This window comes from Elephantulus edwardii, unplaced genomic scaffold (assembly GCF_000299155.1).
Source record: "Elephantulus edwardii isolate Elephantulus edwardi_28Jun2011 unplaced genomic scaffold, EleEdw1.0 scaffold00138, whole genome shotgun sequence".
NCBI classification, from domain to species: Eukaryota; Metazoa; Chordata; class Mammalia; order Macroscelidea; family Macroscelididae; genus Elephantulus; species Elephantulus edwardii.
In genome coordinates, this window is record NW_006399888.1 from 6,912,564 (window position 1) to 6,933,274 (window position 20,711).

At 38.2% G+C, this 20,711-nt stretch overlaps 1 protein-coding gene across 2 annotated transcripts in view; it reads left to right on the forward strand.

Moving 5' to 3' along the window:
• The window catches only part of PLCB1 (phospholipase C, beta 1 (phosphoinositide-specific)), a 920,819-nt gene that overhangs the window by 801,742 nt on the left and 98,366 nt on the right, over positions 1-20,711 (forward strand). For both annotated transcript variants that reach the window (XM_006894240.1, XM_006894239.1), the window contains exons 28-31: positions 4,921-4,997; positions 5,104-5,193; positions 7,028-7,085; positions 7,771-7,857. In XM_006894240.1, coding sequence (XP_006894302.1) covers positions 4,921-4,997; positions 5,104-5,193; positions 7,028-7,085; positions 7,771-7,857 — 312 coding nt within the window. The remainder of the gene's footprint in view (positions 1-4,920; positions 4,998-5,103; positions 5,194-7,027; positions 7,086-7,770; positions 7,858-20,711) is intronic.

Genomic DNA, 20,711 nt, shown 5'->3' on the forward strand with positions numbered 1-20,711 from the left:
ATTAATTGACTGAATGAATCTCTTCTTATTTTAAACGCTCAAGATATGCTCCAATATAAAAATTCACCTTACTTTAAACTGTCAGTAATATATTTAGTTTTTAGATGGCCACTTAGTTGAGTAACCTCGTAAACTCCTACCTTTGTAGAATGCCACTATTTTGTGGTGTTTGTAAACCTGGAGTGTATACTTTTTACTAGCTGAAAAGAAAAAGAAATAACTTTTCACAATGTTGTCAAAAGGGAAGGAAGATGAGTTATGCTTAGTTTGTGAAAATTCTATACTTGGCTTATTGCACATTTTCCAATATTATCCTTCTTAGATGAGACTCTAGGAAGCTCCTCCTGGCGTAGTGGTGAAAAGCAATCCTGAAGGCACACAGTTCAAATCCACCAGCTGCTCTGCAGGAGAAGGACAGAATTTCTCCTCTCATGCAATTTACTGCCTCTGAAAACCCACTGGAGGGCCAACTATGGGTGGGTTCTGACTCAAACTCGACGATGGTACACTCGACAACAACAACAGATGAGATGCTAAACATGTCCATTTCTGCCCACATATTTTTGTTCCCTCTTGAGCTGCAATTACGGAATTCTCACAGAAACCATTTTCCCCGCTCACTCTCAGATAATGGAACCAAGTGAAACTCAGCATATAATTGTGAACAAGCGTGAAATTATATTCCCCAGAGCTCTTTATTTTTATTCCTTAAAAGGTTTGGAACATTTAGCTAGGATAGTCATCCTGAGTAATAAATAGAAAAATTTGTTATATTTATTCCTCTAGCTTAGAAAAAAATTATATGAAAAGTTAAATTGTGGCTACTACAATTTAGTTTAGCACATGTGCTCTTGATTTATTTTCCTAGGAATTATAAACTAATCTTCTTTTCTGCTTCTAATAGACAGTTGACTTTTAGGAAGATTTGTGGCTAATCCCATGATTGAATTGTACTCTTTGAGGACAACCTGGCTGCTAACAAATACAACAAAAGTATCTCTTCAGGGTCTTTTAAAAAGTTTAAAAATAATTGCCTTTGTGGGGGAAAAATGCTCTTTTGAGTTCTGTTGTCACATGTCCGGCAACAGGAATCCTGAGCCTGAAAAGCAGTCCACAGATTCAAACCACATGTCTTCAGGTTGACAGCGCAATTTCTTACCATTAAGCCAAGAACTTTTCTTTCTCCCTTAATCCTGCCTGCCTCACATCTTTCTCTCTCTCTCTTTTTTATTTAGGAGTCTTTTGGCTTTTTTTTTTTTTTTCAAACTTTCTTGGTAGCAAGAAAAGCTTGACTATCCAAACCATGGGAAGCAAAGAAATTGGGATCATTTTTTTTTAATATCAGTCCCTTGGAGAGGACATCATGCTTGCAAGGGTGGAGGGACAGTGCAGGAGAGGAAGACCCCGGATGAGATGATTTGACACAGTAACTGCGGCAACAGGGGTTGGTATGTCAAAATTAGTGAGACTGGCTCAGACAGGGAAGGATTGAGAGCTGTACGCGTAGTTGCTATGGGTCACAGGCAACTCGATGGCAAATAACAAGAACAACAACATATTGTATTGGTTGGTTTTATTTAAGCCTTTTGTTTAGAGTCAACGAGACCTCAGGGAGGCTCTTTGTATTTAAAAGTCAGTTGTTATATTTTGGAGGAGCATTCTTCTAAGTGGTAGAGCACTCTTCTGACAATGTGCTGTACTGAGATAACCTGGGCTTGATGTGATGCTGACCACAAGTGTGTCAAATGCCTGAACGGTTACCCACAGTGGACAGTGTTTGGTGGAGCTCCCAGATTAGGACAGGTGTGGAAGCAGAAGTGGCATCTACTTCCTATTCAGCATACGCCTGGACATTCTGAACTTTGAGAAACAACAGTAGTTATAGAAAGGCTTCAGGTATTTTGTTTATAGGGTCGCTAAGAATCGCGCTCAACCTGATGGCGATAACAGCATCAACAACTATTGCACCTACTAGATCAATCTTTTTTTTCTTCTCTCCCTCTATCCTTCTGTTTCTCTCTCCTCTCTCTTGCTTTTCTTTATATATTAGCATTAGTCTCTCTGAATTTTATATCATTTTCTAATAACACATAGGGAGCTCTGGTGGCCTAGTGGTTCAAAACTGCACTGCAATCCCTAGGGCACACAGTTCAAATCCGCCAGCTGCTTCGTGGGACAAGGATGGACAATATCCTCCCATGCTATTAACCTGCTGAAGGATCAGCTATGGGTCAGTTATGACTCGATGGCACACAACAACAACAATACAATAACACATTGGAGAAATTCTGAAGAAAGCCTTGTTAAGAGTCAGAATCAGCTACAGTTGATCAACAGGCTGTTGGAGATTCTGCATTGAATTGAAGGAATGGGTCAGAAGAGGAGTGACTATGGTACTTTCCGAAATCTCTGTAACTTAAGGCAGAAGATGCTTTGTTGAATATAAATAAGGAACAATCTCTTTGTCGAGAAGATAAAACTGTGACACCCAGAACTGGGTGTCATGGAATCATAAGATACCACATAGAATCCAGGGGGAACTGGAGGATATTTTACATTTTTTGAAGGAAATTGTATCAATCCTCGGACACTATATATGAACTACTACGAGAGTGGTGATTGACTCACCAGCACTCAGTAACAGCAATACCTGTTTTATAAATGGCACTACCAAACTGTGATGGTTCATTATTTCTTTCACTGTGAGGATCATGTCAAGCACTCTCTTTTGAATGGTCAAATAGCTTTTATGCAGAAAAATAAGGCTTTGCCTTATATATTTTGGGCATATTGCTAGGAGGGTCTATTTATTGGAGAAAGACATGATGCTGGGAAAAGTGTGGGGTTGGCAAAGGAGAGAAAGACCCTAGACCAGGTGGATTGACACGGTGACTGCCACACTGTGCTCTTGTGTCAGAAGTGTGAAGATGGCACAGGATAGGACAGGGTTCAGATCTGTTGTTCAGGGTTCAGATCTCTTGTTCATAAGGTCGCTATGAGTCATACTCAGCTTGACAACACCTAACAACAATCCCTACTTACTCTTTGCTTAGATTTAATTCACATCAGAGATGAATGCTTAAGTTGCATGTTAATTTTAAATTAATGTGAGTTCTTTATTATAACTCTATAATAATTTCTTTCTGGTTTGCTCTCATTATCTTACATAATAATGAGATTTATAAAAGAACTTTCAAAATAGTAATGTAAAGCATAGGACAGTGGGAAAGACCATGAACAGCCATGAGGTTTTGTTGTCTGTATCTGAATTCACCTGTTGCCCCAAGACAGTAACTTAACCTCCGTGCATCGCAGTTCCTTCATGTATAAAGACAAGGTAGTAACATTCACCTCACAGGGCCGTTCAAGCCAATCCCAACTCATGGTGACTCCCTGTGTGCCGAGCACAGTGTGCTCCATAGACTTTACTTTGACTCTGTACTTTTGGAAGCTGGTTGGCAAGAGATTCTTTTGAAGTGATACTTGGTGGGCTTAACCAATCAGTCTTTCAATTGGCTACCAAGTGCTTTACCATTTGTTTCACGCAGGGGCTCTGCTCCAAAAGGTACAAACATTAATAATTTCTTTCATTACCAAAAAAAAAAAAACCAAAATAGATTCAGAAAATGTAGGCCTCTTCCTCTGAATTACACATTTGATGTAGAGATTCAAACCTGAGTTGACATTGCGATTTGTTTTTGCATGGAACCATGCTTCAGAAACCAGCATAATATTAATGAAAATCCATGTAATTAAAAAGTACTAAAAAGCTCTGGTGGCTTAGTGGTAAGAAGCTTCATTGCAATCCCAAAGGCATGTGGTTCGAGGCCACCAGATGTTCTGTGGGAGAAGGGTGGGCTGTCTCCTCCAGTGCAATTAACTGTTTCTGAAAACTCACAGGAGGGTCAGCTGTGGGTTAGTTCTGACTCTACGGTACTAAATAATAACAATGAAAACTTACTATAGTCAGCAGTCATGGAAGCACCAGTCAAGAAATCAGATAAGACAGTATATTAGGAAAATCTGCTGTGAACGATTTTTTTAAGATTTCAAAAAGAAAAAGAAAAAAAAAGGTACCTTGAGGACTAAGATGTTACTGACCTAAGCCATGATATTTTCAATTGACTCATATGTGTGTGGACAATACATGAGGGACACCAATGGAAATTTGATACATTTGAAATAAAATATGATGTTAGGAGAAAATATTTTTTATACCAAGGTCTCCCAAAGAATGAATCATGGGCTGAAACAACAATGCTTGTAAGGAAAGCTCAGATGATATGATGATTTCACATCATGCCCTCACTGATAATGTTAGATGTCTGACTATTTCAGGTATTTGTAAACATTGTTGTTGTCTGGCGTCATTGAGTCAATTATGCCTTGTAGAAACACTGTGGACAATGGATCTAAACCTTTAAGATCTAACGGATCTTAAGCTATCCTCATTTTCTCTGATATACTCAAGCTCACTGTTACCATCACTGTGTCAAACCATCTTCTGGAGGGCCTTCCTCTCCTTCACTGACCCTCCACCTTTCCAAGCGTGATGTCCTTTTCTAAGGCCTTGCCCCTCTTGACAATATGCCCAATACATATGAGACAAAGTTCATTACATCTTGATTCTAAGGAAAGTGTTTGTTGCACCTTCTTCAAGACAGTCTTGTTTGGTTTTTTGGGGAGGCCATGAGATATTCAATACTCTTCCAACACCACAGTTCATAGGCATTGATTGTTCTTCTGTCATCCTTATTCATTGTCCAACTTTCAGATGCACAGCAAGTAGTTGAATGGACCATGGTTTGGATTATTCACATCTTTAAACTGATTTTCTAAACACAGAATCTGTTGTTTGTGGAGGAGGTACTTTGTAATAATGTAAAATAAATTTTTAAAAAATCTGTTCTTTTTCCTCAGCTTGTTCAGAAGTTGACAGATGTGGCAGAAGAGTGTCAGAACAATCAATTAAAGAAGCTCAAAGAAATCTGTGACAAGTAAGCCTCCATTCCCATTACTGCTTGACCTGTGATTCAAATGGATTAATTACAAATTCCCATTTGATTTGCTTTCTGCTCCATTTTCCTTCCATTTTGAATCTAGAGAGAAGAAGGAATTAAAAAAGAAAATGGATAAAAAAAGGCAAGAGAAGATAACAGAAGCTAAATCTAAGGACAAAGGCCAGATGGAAGAGTAAGTAAAAAGAAAGCCTTCCTTCCTTCTTCCTTCCTCCTTTAATCTGGAGATTGGTTGATTCTTAATCAAAGGAACAGATCCCTAGCTGTATACCAAAATAGAAATCCATTGTTGTCAAGGTATTTTGACTCATAACAGCCCCATTGCACAGAATAGCACTGTCCCATAGATTTCTGAGACTGTAACTCTTATGAGAGCTGACTGCTACATTTTTCTCCCAGGGAGTGACTGGCTGGTAGATTTGAACCTCTAATCATCAAGGTTAGCAGCTATCTTGGGGACATAAAATGGGAAATGGGGACACAAGACCATGCATGTCTCTCTGAAATGGCCAGAGGGAGCAAGAATAGCACAGCCCCTCGATGCCCCAGAGCAGAAAGCAGATAAAGAGCCCATAGCTCTTTGTAGGGAAGTGAATTGGAGATGGGGAAAGCAAAGAATATCACCCAAATCCAAGTTTAGTCCAAAAGTCCCAAGGCCCAATTAATTCCTCAAATACTCCAGTTTTAGTTCAGCCTTTAAATCCAAAAATCCAGCAGGTTTGCCTCAGAGTAGTTAGTTATCAGTCAGCTTCTCCTTCAAGCATCTGGTAAGAACCGCAAAACCTTTAATTGTGGCCAGTACAAATGCAGGAAACCTCAGGTCACACCTTGTCACAGTTTCTCCACAACAAGGTCACTCCACCACCATGACTTGATTCTCACCACCAGGGTCTCGCTCTCACCAGGGTCTCGCTCTAGTTTCCCTCAGGTCTTTCCACAAATCTTGCTTGCCTAAACCTTGCTCACCTCGAGTCTTGCTGTCCAGTGTTGGAAGTTCACTTTCTCTTATCCTAGTGCCAAAGCTGTTGCTGATTTGTAAGATCATTCTGATTTGCAAGACAATATGTATGCAAATTAAAGTAGCTGAAGACCAGAAAGGCGAACTGTAATGGCTAAAAAAGAGCCAGCTTTTGGGTCAACACCACAGCAGCCAGCCCATTAACCCCTATGCTGGTAGGACTCCTAGCCATATACCACCCAAAACAAGACCCATGATCATCTGCCAACAAGTCAATTCTGACTCTTGGTGACTCCCCTCCCCATCAGGTTTCTGAGGCTGTAAATCTTAACAGGAGCAAACTGTATCGTCTTTCCTCAGAGCATCTGGTAGTTTTGAAATTCTAATCTTCTAGTCCAGTGTTTTGCATTACACCATCAGAAGACCTTTAACCCTTCTAATTCTCTCGACAGCCTCTCAAAAAGGTTTTTGTAAGATGGTTAACAGTGAACCACTAATGAGAGATTCAAAAAGGATTGAGATTTGCCTCAAACTCATGGCCATTGAGTCAATTCTGACCTGTAGTGACTCTACATTGAGTTTGATAGACTATAAATCTTAGCAGAGACTTCCTATCTTTCTCCTTTGGAGACTACCTGTGAACTGTAGGAAAGTCACAGCCTTTGGTTAGCAGTGCAACACTGCAGATTGTATCACCAGATGTCCTTGAGAATCACCTAAGACCTTTCCATAAAGGCTGATTACACAGGAAAGTGTGAAACACAATGTATACAAACTTTGTAAGCAAGCCAAGAGAAAAGAAATAAATCAATTAGGAAGTCTAAATCTTCCCTTTAGATGTTGTCAGAGGGCCTTCCTGCACTGAATGAAAACAAGGGCTGGACCTGGGGTGGAGCCTGATCTTTTCCTTGAGCTGGTGATTGTGTCCTGCTTGCTGCCAGTCATAAGAATACTGAGTGGTCTGCAAACTTCCATCTTGAACTCTGAGATTTCCTGTGTCTGTAATGTCCAGCTGAGTTCCTTTTATCGTCTCTTCCTCATTTGTTTTTAGGGAGAAGACCGAGATGATCCGATCATACATCCAGGAGGTGGTGCAGTCCATCAAGAGAGTATGTTGGTTAATCACTGTCCTTGGCAGACTCTAGGTGAAAGTTTGAGGAGAACATTGTGACATTCTAGAAGGCAAAGCCAAGCCCCTGGCAGACCTACTTCTCAAGCTGCCACTCCATAATAAATGTTTCTGCTTGTTCCATTAGAAACCACTCAATAAAAGGGGCAAAATTCATTTCCAAAGTCAAAAGACCAGAAACAAAGCAAGATTGATATTTTCCCAGCAGATCCTTGTTGTTGTTGTTGTTGTTGTTGTTGTTGTGTACCACTGAGTTGGAACCAACTCATTATCTGACTCCTTGATGAGTTTTCAGAGGCTGGAAACCATATGGGAGGAGACTACCAATCTTTAGCTGTTATTAGTGAGAGAATATGATAACCTCCAGCGTCAATATTTTTTTATTCTTTTATTTTTGTTTTACTTTGATGTTTTGGAAGCTTTCAGACACTTGATGGAAAAATGATGTATCTGTTGACCACTCACCACCTCACCCAAACCCCAATTTACTAATCCCATTTTCAATACTGTCCTACCCTTGTCAGAACAGGTCTTGACCAGACTTTGAAGTAATCAGATGCAGACCAGTTCTAAAAAGCTTACAAATGTTTTCTGAATTTCATGTTGGAATATGATGATGATGATGATGATGACTCCTCTTCCTTTTATTGATTGATTTCTTTTAGTTAGAAGAGGCACAAAGTAAGCGGCATGAAAAACTTGTTGAGAAACACAAGGAGATACGACAGCAGATCCTGGAGGAGAAGCCCAAGGTAAACTGAACTGCAGAAGAAGAATACGTTATAACTTTGTTCTACTTCCATTCAATAAGTATAAAAGTTTCCAGGTTTACTAAGTATCTTTCAGTCTTCAATCAGTTGTCATTGCAAACTCAGCATTTCTTTCTCAATGATTAGAAAAATCCTAAAAGCAATATTGTGTAAGCATTTGTCAGCAACTGAGGATCTTTTAAAAACAGTAAATGCACACCCAGTCTACCGAGGTTCAGTTGGTCTGGTCTGGAACTAAGGCATAAGTGTTTGTGAAATGTTCTCTCAGTGTCCCAGCTGACTCCGGTGTGCAGGATGGAGATTAGAAAAGGCTCACCTCGCCAATCTCTTCAGGGAGCTCTAATGGCCTAATGGTAAGAATCTGTACTGCAATCCCAAAGGCATGCAGTTCGTATCCACCAGCTGCTCTGTAGAAGAAGGATGGGATGTCTCCTACCCTGTGATTACAGCTTCTCAAAATCCCCTGGAGCATCAGCTTTGTGTTGATTCTAACTTGATGGTCACAACAAGACAACCAATCTCTTCAGTGCCACATATCTGATTGTTGTAATGGCAATCTATCCAGAAGCTAGATACCCAACATCGAAACCCTGAACTTGACCTAACAAGCAGTCTCGTAATCCTTAAATAGAAAATACCTTTTATTCTCACTAAAAATAGTTTACTAGAACTCCTCTTTAGTGGGGAGGCTGATGTTTGAATTAGTTGGATTCTGAAAGGTGAGATGTTTTGTGTTGGTTGAGGGTTAGGTGTAGACTGTTTGCTTGTTTTTTATTTTGCACACAATTGTATGTGAGCTGATTGGATTTGCTGGATTTAGCTAACAATGATCTTTGGGCAGGAGGCCGCTTGTTTAGAGTCAACAGGACCTGGTGGAGGGCCTCAGCATTTAAGTCAGTTGGTAATTGTGTTTGGGATTAACATTCTTCTAAGTGGTACAACATTGGTCTGTCATTTTGCTATATTGAGGTAACTTGGGGTTGCTCTGATTCTGAACACTGTGACGCTAGTGTGTCAGTCAAATGCCGTAATGGTTACCCACGGTGGACAGTGTTTGCTGGAGCTCCCAGATTGAGACAGGCTTAGAAGCAGAAGTGCCATCCACTTCCTAAACGACATGCCTCTGGGAACTCTATGAAATTAGAGAAACGATGATAGTTATAGAACAGGGTTCAGGTCTTTTGTTCACAGGGTCACTATGAGTCATGTTCGACTCGATGGCACTTAACAACAAAAACAACAGAACTCCTCTTTAAAGTTACTTTACACTAATTGCTCAGCACAGTAAAAAAAGTTTCTTGGGAAAGAGGATGCTGGGTCTTCGTCTCTAAAATTTTGTGCATATTGTCAGGAGGGAGGACAGTGGAGAATCAGAGAAGAAGAGGAAGACCCTCAATGCGATGGATTGGCAGAGTGGCTGCAAGGGGGACCCGGGCACCAGGGATTGTAAGGACCACTCGGGGTTAGGCAGCCTTTCATCTTCTGTGTGTAGGTGATGATAAATCGGGGGTGGCTTTGATCTGGAGCCAAATCCAGGCACTTAATAAGAATCACTTGGTAGGAAATAATTTGTTTCATGAATATTAACATTAAATAAACTTGACATGTATAAATGACATGTTTTCAAGTTACCAATTTTTATCCATCAGCTTTATCCGTTTCCTCTCATTTTTTATTTATCACTGAGTATTTTTATTTTAGAAAAGGCTACTTTTCAGTCTTGCTTCCCTTTAAAAAGTTTAAAACATTTATTCCTCATGGCTGCTGTGAAGCTGAACACTGTGACACTGATGTGTAAAATGCAATAAAGGTCACTCGTGGTGGACAGTGTTTGGTGGAGCTTCCCAATTAAAACAAGCTTGGAAGTAAGAGTGGCATCCACTTCTGAAATAGTGTGCCTCTGGAAACCATACGAACCTGGAGAAAGGATGAAAGTTATACAAGTGTTCAGGTTTTGTTCATAGGGCCCCGTTGAGTTGCCTACAACTCAACAACAACAACAACATTCTAAAAAATACTCTTTTATGGTTCAAATCCATCAGATGCTCTGCTGGAGAAGGAGGGGTAATATCCTCCTGTGCCAGTCAGATCCAATTTGATGGCACACAATAAGAAAAATACTGAAATTTTATAAGGGTCTTGGTTAAGACTGCAAGGCTTAGAAATGTTCATTTCATGTCACAGAATGTATTTCAGCCATTTACTGTTATAATCTTATTGTAGCTAATTCTAAGTATTTTTTTCTGGCTATTTCTGCCCTTGTCAAGGGCCTGACAAGATATATACTTAAAATTTTGATTGTCATGGTTTTCACAGTTGGAAAGATATATTCTCAAGTAATTATGAAAATATAAGAATTAATATTTATTGAAAACTACTAAAGCCAGTGTTTCTTACATAAAAATACCATTTAGGTTTTGTTAGTCACTCTCCCGGATTGATTATAAGTGGTATAAATTTTACTTTATTTCAAAAATGTGTAAGCTGTCCACTCAGAATTAAGTATCCTTTTTAAAATTCTCAGTGTTTGAAACAAAAGTACTAGAGTCTACTGAAACTGAAGAAACACCTTAGGATAATCTGGACTCACTGGTGTATGTATGCATTACTGCATCTATTTTCAATGTGTGCTGTCTAGTTTCAGATTTATCACCGCTTTATATAAGGAAAGAATATCATTTGCTTTTGCTTTTGACTGACTTCTCATTAGGCAGTGTTTCTATTACTTTTAAAAATAAATCCCTCCTAGGAAATATTGTTAATCTTCACACAGTGTTTTATAATCCTTTATTTTTGTTTTTAGTTCGGCAAAGTAAAACACAATTAGAAATGTGTTTAAATTAAATAACTTTTTGTATAAATAGCCCTGAGAAAGATTTTTATGGTAAATCCATTTTAAATGTTGAAGGGCTCCCAAACGTCTACATTAGATATAATTACATATCTGAAAAAAAACTAATAATGCTGATCATTTTAGTAGCCACAGTGCTCTGAGATGCAATTTTACAGAAAACCCAATTAAAACTGGCTTACACAGTCATAATTAGAAAGTCATCTTACTGGAAGTTGAGAAGTGGGACAGTTCTAGGAATAGTTAAGTTTGGTGACTCAGCGACCTCATCAAGCATCCAGCCTCTTCCATAGTTTCCTGTGGGTGTTTTTAGGTTGTTGCCTTTCATTCCCAGGTTCGCAGATGGATGTCATAGCTCCATTCATCACAACTTCATGTAAACCCATTTAAAGGTACAAAAGAGAATGCCTGCATCTCTCGATCTATCTTGGGGTACAGGAGAACTTTCTAGAATACGCCTAAGAGACTCCCTGGTCAATCAAGACTGGATCAGATTTCCATGAAGAAGAAATGTTCATGCTTAGGTGAGAGTAATTAAGATACATTCATGGAGAAGAGAGAGTTCAGCTTCTCCTAAATTCTATAGTCATTAGATACTTAAAGAAAATTGAGGTTTTCCCATTGAAAGAAAAGCAAAACAACAGGAAGACTTAGGATATGCTACAGCCATATCATTTGAAAGTTTACTTTAGAATATTCTACTTGGTGTCATATGCCAGAACTTTTTGATATTTACAATTTATGGGAGGTTTTGGGTGTTGCGTGGTTTTTTTGGGTTTTTTTGCATTGAAACAGAACATCAATGAGATTACATATTTGTATGTAACTTCTGAGGGCTTAGGGAGAATGGAGGTGCGAGGTCTCTAGAGTCAATATGATGATTATTCTGGCCCTCAATTGCACATAAAGTCACTTTGTGAACACTGAAATTTATTAAGTCACAAACAACAGTGGATATTCTTTAAAAGAATGGTTCAGCCCCTTTAAATAGTCTAGACCTGTGAGAAATATTTAGCTGTAGGTTTCCTAGTGGTGAGATATTTATTTGTTAAGACTCAGGATCAGACCATAAGGGTATATATACTGTTACCCTTGGGATAACTCTCCCTGCGGATATGTATGTTCAAGTTATGTCTTTCTATGAAATTTATAGCTGCAAAGTTCTTACGACAGAAGAAATAAATCCTGGTCAGTCTTTCAAAAGTCAAGAAGATAATTAGTTTCCTTGGGATTCCATACCTTTTCTTGCCAAAGCCAATAACCTAGAGTTTATGTGTGCAAACGTGTTAAAAAGCAAGTCAAGTACCCAATGACTGAGACAGTGAAAATACACCTTTTTATAAATGTGTTCAACTGCAACCTGATTCATTATGAAAAGAATCCTCTGCATTTTTCCTAGACACTTCAAAGACATTTATCTCAACATGTTGAAGCATCATTAATCAGGAGCTGCCCAAATCTGCTGAGACTTTTCCAATGTATATTGATCAATTTGCAACTTCTGTCTCTCATAGAAAAAGAATTGTCTTTTAGGGGGACATTTTAATGAACCTTCCCCTTAACCTCATGAAGCAGTCGATAAATGTGTAATTTACTTCGTCTGACATTTAATTTGTCTTTGATGCTTCCAGGACAAAGGTTTTCTATTTTAATTTGGCTCATCAGTAAGAGAGAATACCAGGAAGCTTTAGGGCATTTTAATTTTTTAAAGAAAGAACATTTTATCATGTAGCTACTAGTTTCTTTTTTTGTTTTGTTTTGTTTTTAACTCTTCAACTGAGGGAATATAGACTTATTTTCCTGATTTCCTCTCTGACATCTTTGTAACTGAGTGACTACTCATTTATCCTGGCGAAGTTAATCTTGTCAGACCCAGCAGTGGGCTAGGAGATGGAAAACGCTCTGTGGTTGTTCTGTCAGGCGTGCCTACCTCATTCTTTTGGGGGAAATTTAGTTAAGGTTCTTTTTAAAAATGTTTTATATTTTCTTTTAAAAATATTTTATTGTGGTATTTATCTACCTATATATCTGATGATTTCATGGACTGGGAGTCGTGCTGCCAATTTAAAGGCAAGCAGTTCTGTATCCACCAGCTGCCCCAAGGGAGAAAGATGGACAGTTCCTCCTGTGTGATTTACAGCCTCTGAAAACCCACTGGAGGGTCCGCCATGAGTCAGTTCTGATTCAACAGCAGTGAGCTGAGTATATAACATTTGCCATTTGAATCATTTGTATGTGTGTGTGTGTGTGTGTGTACATGTTGTTGTTATGTGCCATTGAGTCATTTGCAACTCATAGCAACCCTGTTTACAACAGCCCTGAAAACCTGCTCTGTCCTGTGCCAACTTTACTGTCTCCAACACACATACCCTCATTACCCCAGTCACTGTATCAATCCATCTCATCGATGGTCTCCCTCTCTTTCTCTGTCCCTCTACCCTTCCATGCCTGATGTCCCTCTCCAAGGAGTGGTCCCTCCTTGCAACATGCCCAAAGAATGTCACATGAAACCTCAGAATCCTTGTCTCCAAGGAGCAGCCTGGTTTCACTCTCTCTAGGACAAACCTGTTTCTTCTCCTCTTCTCCAGCACCGCAGTTCAAATGCATCAGTTCTCCTTCTGTCATCCCTAGTTATTGTCCAGCTCTCTGACACATAGCTAGCAATTGTAAAGGACTATGGCCTGCATCAGGCACCTTAGTCTCCAAACTGACATCATTACTCTTCAGTACTCTAGAGAGGTTCCTTACAGCTGACTTTTCCAACACAATTTGTCTCTTGATTTCCTGGCTGCTGGTACCAAGAGTGTTGCTTGTAGAGCCATGCAAACTAATGCTGTTAGCAATCTCAATCTCTTCACCATCCATCATGATGCTGCCAATTGGCCCACTGATGAGAATCTTTGTCTTCTTGATGTTGAGCTTCAATCCATATTGAAGGCTGCAGTCCTTGATCTTCTGTAGCAAGCCCTTCAGGTCCTCCTGGATTTCAGCAAGCAGGGTTGTGTTATCTGCATAATGCAGGCTGTTAATGAATCTTTCTCCAATCTTGATGCCACATTCCACCTCATACAGCCCAGCCTCCCACGTGATCTATTTATTTTTTTCTCCCCTCTCCCATCCCTCCATCTCTGGTAACCTTCAAAGAATATTTCTTTCTGTGTGTAAACTTTAGTAAATTAGAAATATTTGTCCCTGTGTGGCTGATTTATTTCATTCTACTTAGTGTTCTCAAGATACATCCATATCATGTGGTACTTCTTGAGTTATTCATTATTCATAAGTATTGTATACTATTCTGTTGGGCTGTATACTATGGTTTATTCATTTATCCATTGATTAGCACTTGGGTTATTTCCAACTCTTTGATATTATAAATAATGCTACAATGAACATAAATGTCCATGCTGGATCAAATTGCTTTTTAAGTTTCTCCTGTTAATTTTTTATACCTAAATTGTTCATTTTTTAAAAGAATTGTTAGGTTATTACATACTTGGAGTATTACACAGACCTGATTGACTTTCAAAATATCTCAACATAATAATGCTGGGGAATTAACAATGTAAAAAAGATCTTCTCCCCTGTTGATAAGGTAACTGAGAGCATAAGGCAAATTATTTCATTAGTTAGAATTAGAAGATGCAGATCAAGTAAATCATGATATTTAACAATATGATGAGGGGGGAAAATGAAACATTTTAATAATATGATGTTACACAGTTATATATTTGCTGTAAGCAAAAGATTAGCCTGTGGCTCTTGGAAGGAAAGGGTCGGGGCTACACTAATTTAGTTAAATTAGCAACTTTATCCCCAAGTTGAAACATGGCAGCTGATGCAAAGTTTCCAATTAAGGAGGATAGCATAATTTGACAAGTAATTTAAAGTTTAACTTAAATGTGATGATGGTCTTGAGGACAAAACTATAATCAGATATTTGAAAAGCAAGTACATCTGACTTGTAATGTGCAAAGTGAGAAAAAGGTGATCCAAAGATTATTTAAATTGTTTGATTTCATCATATTATAAAAACTTTTTTTACAAAGACATTGTCTTTTTATGCAATTAAAGTACTCTTACTGAAGGTATGTAAATGGCAATATTGGGCTTCATGTGTATGTACTCTGCTAGAAAAATTCAAATATTGTGCTAGGCAATTATCTGGAAGTAATAACGACTATAAAATGAAATCTCATGTACTTAGCTACATGGTACTTTATACATAAATAATTTCAACATAATATTTAACTACAAACCTGCTACTAAAAACAAGCAGTTTATGTTCACAGAGAAAAGTAAAATGTTAAAAGCAAGGGATACTATTATAAAACCTGAAACAACGAACAATACTGAAGGTGCTAGGATTAATGTTGTTGTTGTAAGGTACCATCTTTCTGCTACAGAGCAACTGATGGGTTGAAGTTTTCAGATGAGGAGGGTCAGCTAGGACTCAGTTCTAACTTGACAGCAATGAGTTGAGAGTTTCCAGATGAATTTCTTAATCAAGTTGATCCATATATTTATATCAAGATCATCTTGATTAGTCTTTTTCCCCCATTATTTTAAAATTAGCCTCTTTTTTTGCATATTCATGCTACTTGATTATTCTTTGGGAGACTCAGTATTTGTCATAAACAATTCTTCATGAGCAAAGCAGGATAATCACTTTCATTTTTTTTCATAAACGTGAAAATGAATAGAAAGCCTGTTTATTTCAGTAATTTGGGATTTTATTTCCCTTAGTTTTTGCACATAAAAACATGGGGCACATTGAGAAAGAACCTGTTTTATGGGTTTGGGTACTCACAAATTCCACTAATATTTTTCTGAGTTGGGTGACATTTGTAATTTTTTTCTGAATAAAAAAAAAGGAATTTGTAAATTATGTTCTTTTTGTTGTGTGCCATTGTTTTGGAACCAACTCCTAGCTGACCCTTTACTGGGTTTTCAGAAGCAGGTAATCCACACCGGAGGAGATAGTCCTTCCTTCTCTTGTAGAGTAGTTGGTGGATTCAAACCATGTGCCTTTGGGATTGCAGCACAGCTGCTTTCCACTAGTTCGCAAGATTGTTATCGTTATTGTTAGATACTATCAAGTAGGAACCAACCAATAAGAAACCCTCTAGTGGGATCAGAAGCAGTAAAGAAGGGATTGCCCATCTTTCTCCCACAGATCAGCTGATGGATTTGAACCACTAACCTTTGGATTGGCAGCACATCTCTTTACCACTAAGTCATTAGAGCTCCCTGAAACTGAGAACTTCATGCACTTACTGCAGAGGGTCAAAGACTGCAGCCTTCAGTATGGACTGAGGCTCAATGTCAAGAAGACAAAAATTCTCACCACCAGACCAATCGGTAGCATCAGGATGGATGGTGAAGAGATTGAGATTGTTCACAGCTTCAGTTTGCTCGGCTCCACGGTCAACACTCTTGGAACCAGTAGCCAGGAAATCAAAAAACGTATTGCGATGGGAAAGTCTGCAGTTAGGGACCTCTCTAAAGTACTCAAGAGCAACGGTGTCTCTCTGGAAACTAAGGTGCGCCTTATACAGGCCATGGTTTTTGCAATCACTTGTTATGCATCAGAGAGTTGGACAATGACTAGGGAGGATAGAAGGAGAATTGACGCCTTTGAGCTGTGGTGCTGGAGAAGAGTACTGAATGTACCATGGACCGCCAAGAAAACAAATAGATTCATCCTGGAGAGGGTTAAAACAGGCTACTCCTTGGAGGCAAGGATTCTGGGGCTTCGCCTGACATACTTCGGACATGTTGTAAGGAGAGACAGGTCTTTAGAGAGGGACATCATGCTGGGTAGAGTGGAGGGACGGTGCAGGAGGGGAAGACCCTCTCTGAGGTGGATTGATTCAGTGACTGGGGTAATCGGGATGGGTATGTCAGAGGCAATGAGAGTGGCACGGGATAGAGCACGGTTTAGGGCTGTTGTACATAGGGTCACTATGAGTCGCAAACGACTCGATGGCACATAACAACAACAACAACAATAGGGAAGTGGCTGCCTGACTGGTCATCAGATAGGAAATGTAATACTTTCGTAACAACCTTACCATTGGACCCAATTCACAATTTATTAGTTGAATCTGTAACATCCCAGTACTTTTATCCAACATATTAGTCCTTCTTTAAGGGAATAAATGTTGATATCTTTCTAGCAATCTTGTTAAAATGAGGAAGCTATATTTGGGTATTTTTGAAAATTGATCAAGACCCTTTGGATAGTTTTTAATGTGACCTTTTGGAGGAATGGGGAAGTTTTAAACATTTATTTCTTGAGATATTTTGATTCTAACTCAGTTATCTATTTATATAAAATTTATTACATATTCTATAGTATCTTGAGGTATATCTTACCATTTTTAATTGTTTTATTATTATTACTTTTAATGAAAATTTAACGAGACTTTAGATTTCCATTCATTCATTGTTGTACTTTTCTCCCTGCCCACCCCTCCCCGCCCAGTACACTCTTCTCTTTGAAAAGTAAAAGAAAAATTCTTTTACTGTTTTACAGTCCCTTCCCCCAGGTCCACTGCACTATGCACTCCTGTAATGACAATAATACCTAATCACATATCCCTTTCTTACCATTTTTTACGTATTAAAAATTTTCTATCCCTTAAAAAGTTGAGATTATTAATAAATTGTAATTAAAGGGCAATATAAATGCACTGTAAAAACAACCGTATCGTCCATTCCAACCCTAAGCTTTCTTGATCCTTAGATTCTCCTGACAACCTTTGTATTTGCATTTTGTTGTCTCCTCTAAAGAAGCATTACTTCTAAAGGAAAATGTTTTTAAAAGTGCTGTGAATTTCAAAGCTGCCATTTAAAAGTTCTATGAGACCAACAAGTGATAAAGTTTGAGCGTCAGCCAGTTTTGTGGCTGTTTTGATCAGATCCTTTCCTCAATTTGAGCCTTATTCATTTAGGTTAATTTTCTTGTGAATGCTAATGCATCAGGTAACTCTGTTATTGTTGTTGTTACTGTGTACTGTTGCAATGGAACCAACCCACAGCTGACCTTCTGGCAGGTTTTCTGAGGAGTTCATTGCACAAGAGGAGGTTGTCCAGCCTTCCACAGAGCAGCTGGTGAATTAGAGCCTCATAACTTTGGGCTGCCAACACAGATTTTTACAGTGAAGCCTGATGAAATTAGACATTGTTTTGAAGCATTCTGAAAGTATGGACTACACCAGATCTATAAAAGGAATCCCTGAAAATATTCACGGATGTTCCAGATACACCTTTTCAGACTTTGGTTAAGGGTATCAGTTAAATCTACTGGTCTGCCTTCTGGAAGAGGTTAACTGTTTAACACTTTTATAGATACAGTGACTGCACATTTTGGTTTATATTGGCTAGAAAAATAGGCTTTATCCACCAGATGCTCTGCTGGAGAAGGAGTAACAATCTCCTCCTGTACCAGTCAAATCTGATTTGACGGTACACACACACACACACACACACACAAATAATAAAATTTTTAAAAAAAGAAAAATGAGGCTTAAAATAAAAACTGTCAAAATTTAAAATTTAGGTCAGTGTATATTAAGACCTTTTGTGAGAATTATTATTTTATTACATTTAAACAATTATGCTTTGGATATTGTGCTTCCCTAAAATGAGAAGGAAGGTTGCATAATTTAAATGATTAATTATGGATTCTAATATTTGCTGTAACAGAAGAATGATTTTCTAGAAGCTGAGTCTGCTAGTAGATAAATATAACATGATGTAGAATTTAGTAAAACAAACATTATGTGGTACATAAACATCTAAAGATTTTCAAGGGGCCACATCTATGGTATATTCTCTTTACTTAGCCATGTCAGCTACAGCTCAAAGCATCTGGCAGTTGGGTTAAGCTGGAGGCTGCGACCCTACAAGTTTATGTTGACTGTCATGTCATTGAGCCAGTAAACTCAATGCAATGTCATTTGAAAATAGTAAAAACCTTAGGTGTTAGTTTGGAAAATCTAAATTGGAGTGAAAGTTAAGGTACTTTAAAAATTCTTTATTGTTTGATGTCCTAAAGTAAGTTGAATACAGTCTGGTTCAGTGTTTTTTCAGGTTGTGATTTTTTTCCTCCCAAAGTTTATATAAAGGCTAAGCTAGAAAAGAGAAACTAGAAATCTAAATTCTTCAGTAACCACATAGATCAAGGACCTCTCAAAGCTAGTTTGTTATTATTGTTGTTATTTTAGGGGTTGGATAATCTAAAAAGCTCCTTTTGTTGGAGAAGTCAGTGGAAATACCTCAGGCATATATCCCAAGTATTTGAGTATTGAAAACAAAAAAACAACACAGCAAAACTCTGTAGATTTTTTTACCATAGAAAATGGTGTTTATCTTGGTATGTGCATCTGTTAGCTAGATGCAAATCTTTTACATGTCCTTCTTTAGAAAAAATAAAAACAAATTAGGAGATCATGTATACACTAAAGTAATATAGAGCCATAATTTTGTAGAGGTTATAAGTCAACCTGTAAAAATTGGAAAAAATAAGCAGACAAGTTATGAATCATGAAGTATTACAATCCAAATAAATTGATGGCCTTCCTATGTAAAGGCCATTTTAAAACAAACTCAAATTCTTTACTGTCAAGTTAAAATCAACTGATAGCTGACCATCCAGTAGATTTTCAAAGGTTGTAAGTTTCATGGGAGGAGATTTAGCATCTTTCCACCGCAGAGCAAATGATAAGTTCCAACAGGCTCCCTTTGGGTTGACAGTACAATTTCCTACTGAGTGGTAGATCCTACCGGTGTTCCCTAACTGCAGTTAAGTGCTGGTTATTTGGATGCACAAAAATACTAAAGAAAGCACTACTACAAGATCTATTACAGTGAAATATGTGCTTTGATGTGGAACTCCTGGCAATAATGAGGGCTTGGAATCACTGGAAATGTGGAAACAACTATCCAGTTAATTGCACGTAAGTCTTGAACAAGTGATTATTAGATTTTGTAATGAGGATTTGTATATTGCTAAGGTATTGCAGAGGGAACTCTGGTGACCTAGCAGTAATAAGCTGCACTACAATCCCAACGGTACATGGTTTGAATCCATCAGCTTATCTGCTGGAGAAAGGTGGGAAATCTCCTATTGTGCAATTAATTGCAGCTGAAAATCTGCCAGAGGGTCAGCTATGGGTTGGTTCTGACTCAGAGGAACATACAACAGCAAGGTATTTTAGGAAAAGGATAGAAAATTTATATTTTGGGTTTAATACACTATTTTCTTGTTTAAAAGGCACTATTGAATTTTGGGTTGGAATTTGGAAGTATCAACTTGAATTTCAATAACTTTTGTCAATAAACTCTGGCAATGAAAGTAGTGAGTCCCTTAGATGTTGGAGACTTCAGAAAGGTATTCCTCCTGTGGCGATTTGGAGCTCAGGTGGCCTAGTGGTAAGGAGTTAAACTGCCAACCCCAAGGCAGGTGGGTTGAATCTATCAACTGCTCAACAGGAGAAATATGGGCAATCTCATCTTGTGAGATTTACAACCTCTATGAACCTACTGCAGGGCCAACTATGTATTGGTTTCTAACTTAATTTGGCATCGCAGAATAAAGGTGGAGATATAAATGAATGACAGTTGATTACAACCAAATTGGCTTGAGCAATTATAAGCCATTTTGTCTTTATTATGTTCACAGGTTTTTTATTTTTGGGTTTTGCTTTTTTTAAGGGTTAGATATTGTTGATTCCTACTTGATGACACACAACAACAGCCTATATTCAGGTGCAATAAGCAGTAGAAGAATATAGTATTAGAACTGGAGCTCAGTTTTTAAATACAGACCAATCTCTTTTGCAGGGATATACTTTTTCAATGTCATTGAAAGGTGGTCAGCTTCCTTTCAGCACTTACTGAGGAGCTCAGAATCAGTAACCCTCCTTGTTCTGATCAGCTACCTTGACTCTATTACCATTTATAAAAGTAGGCATAAATCAGT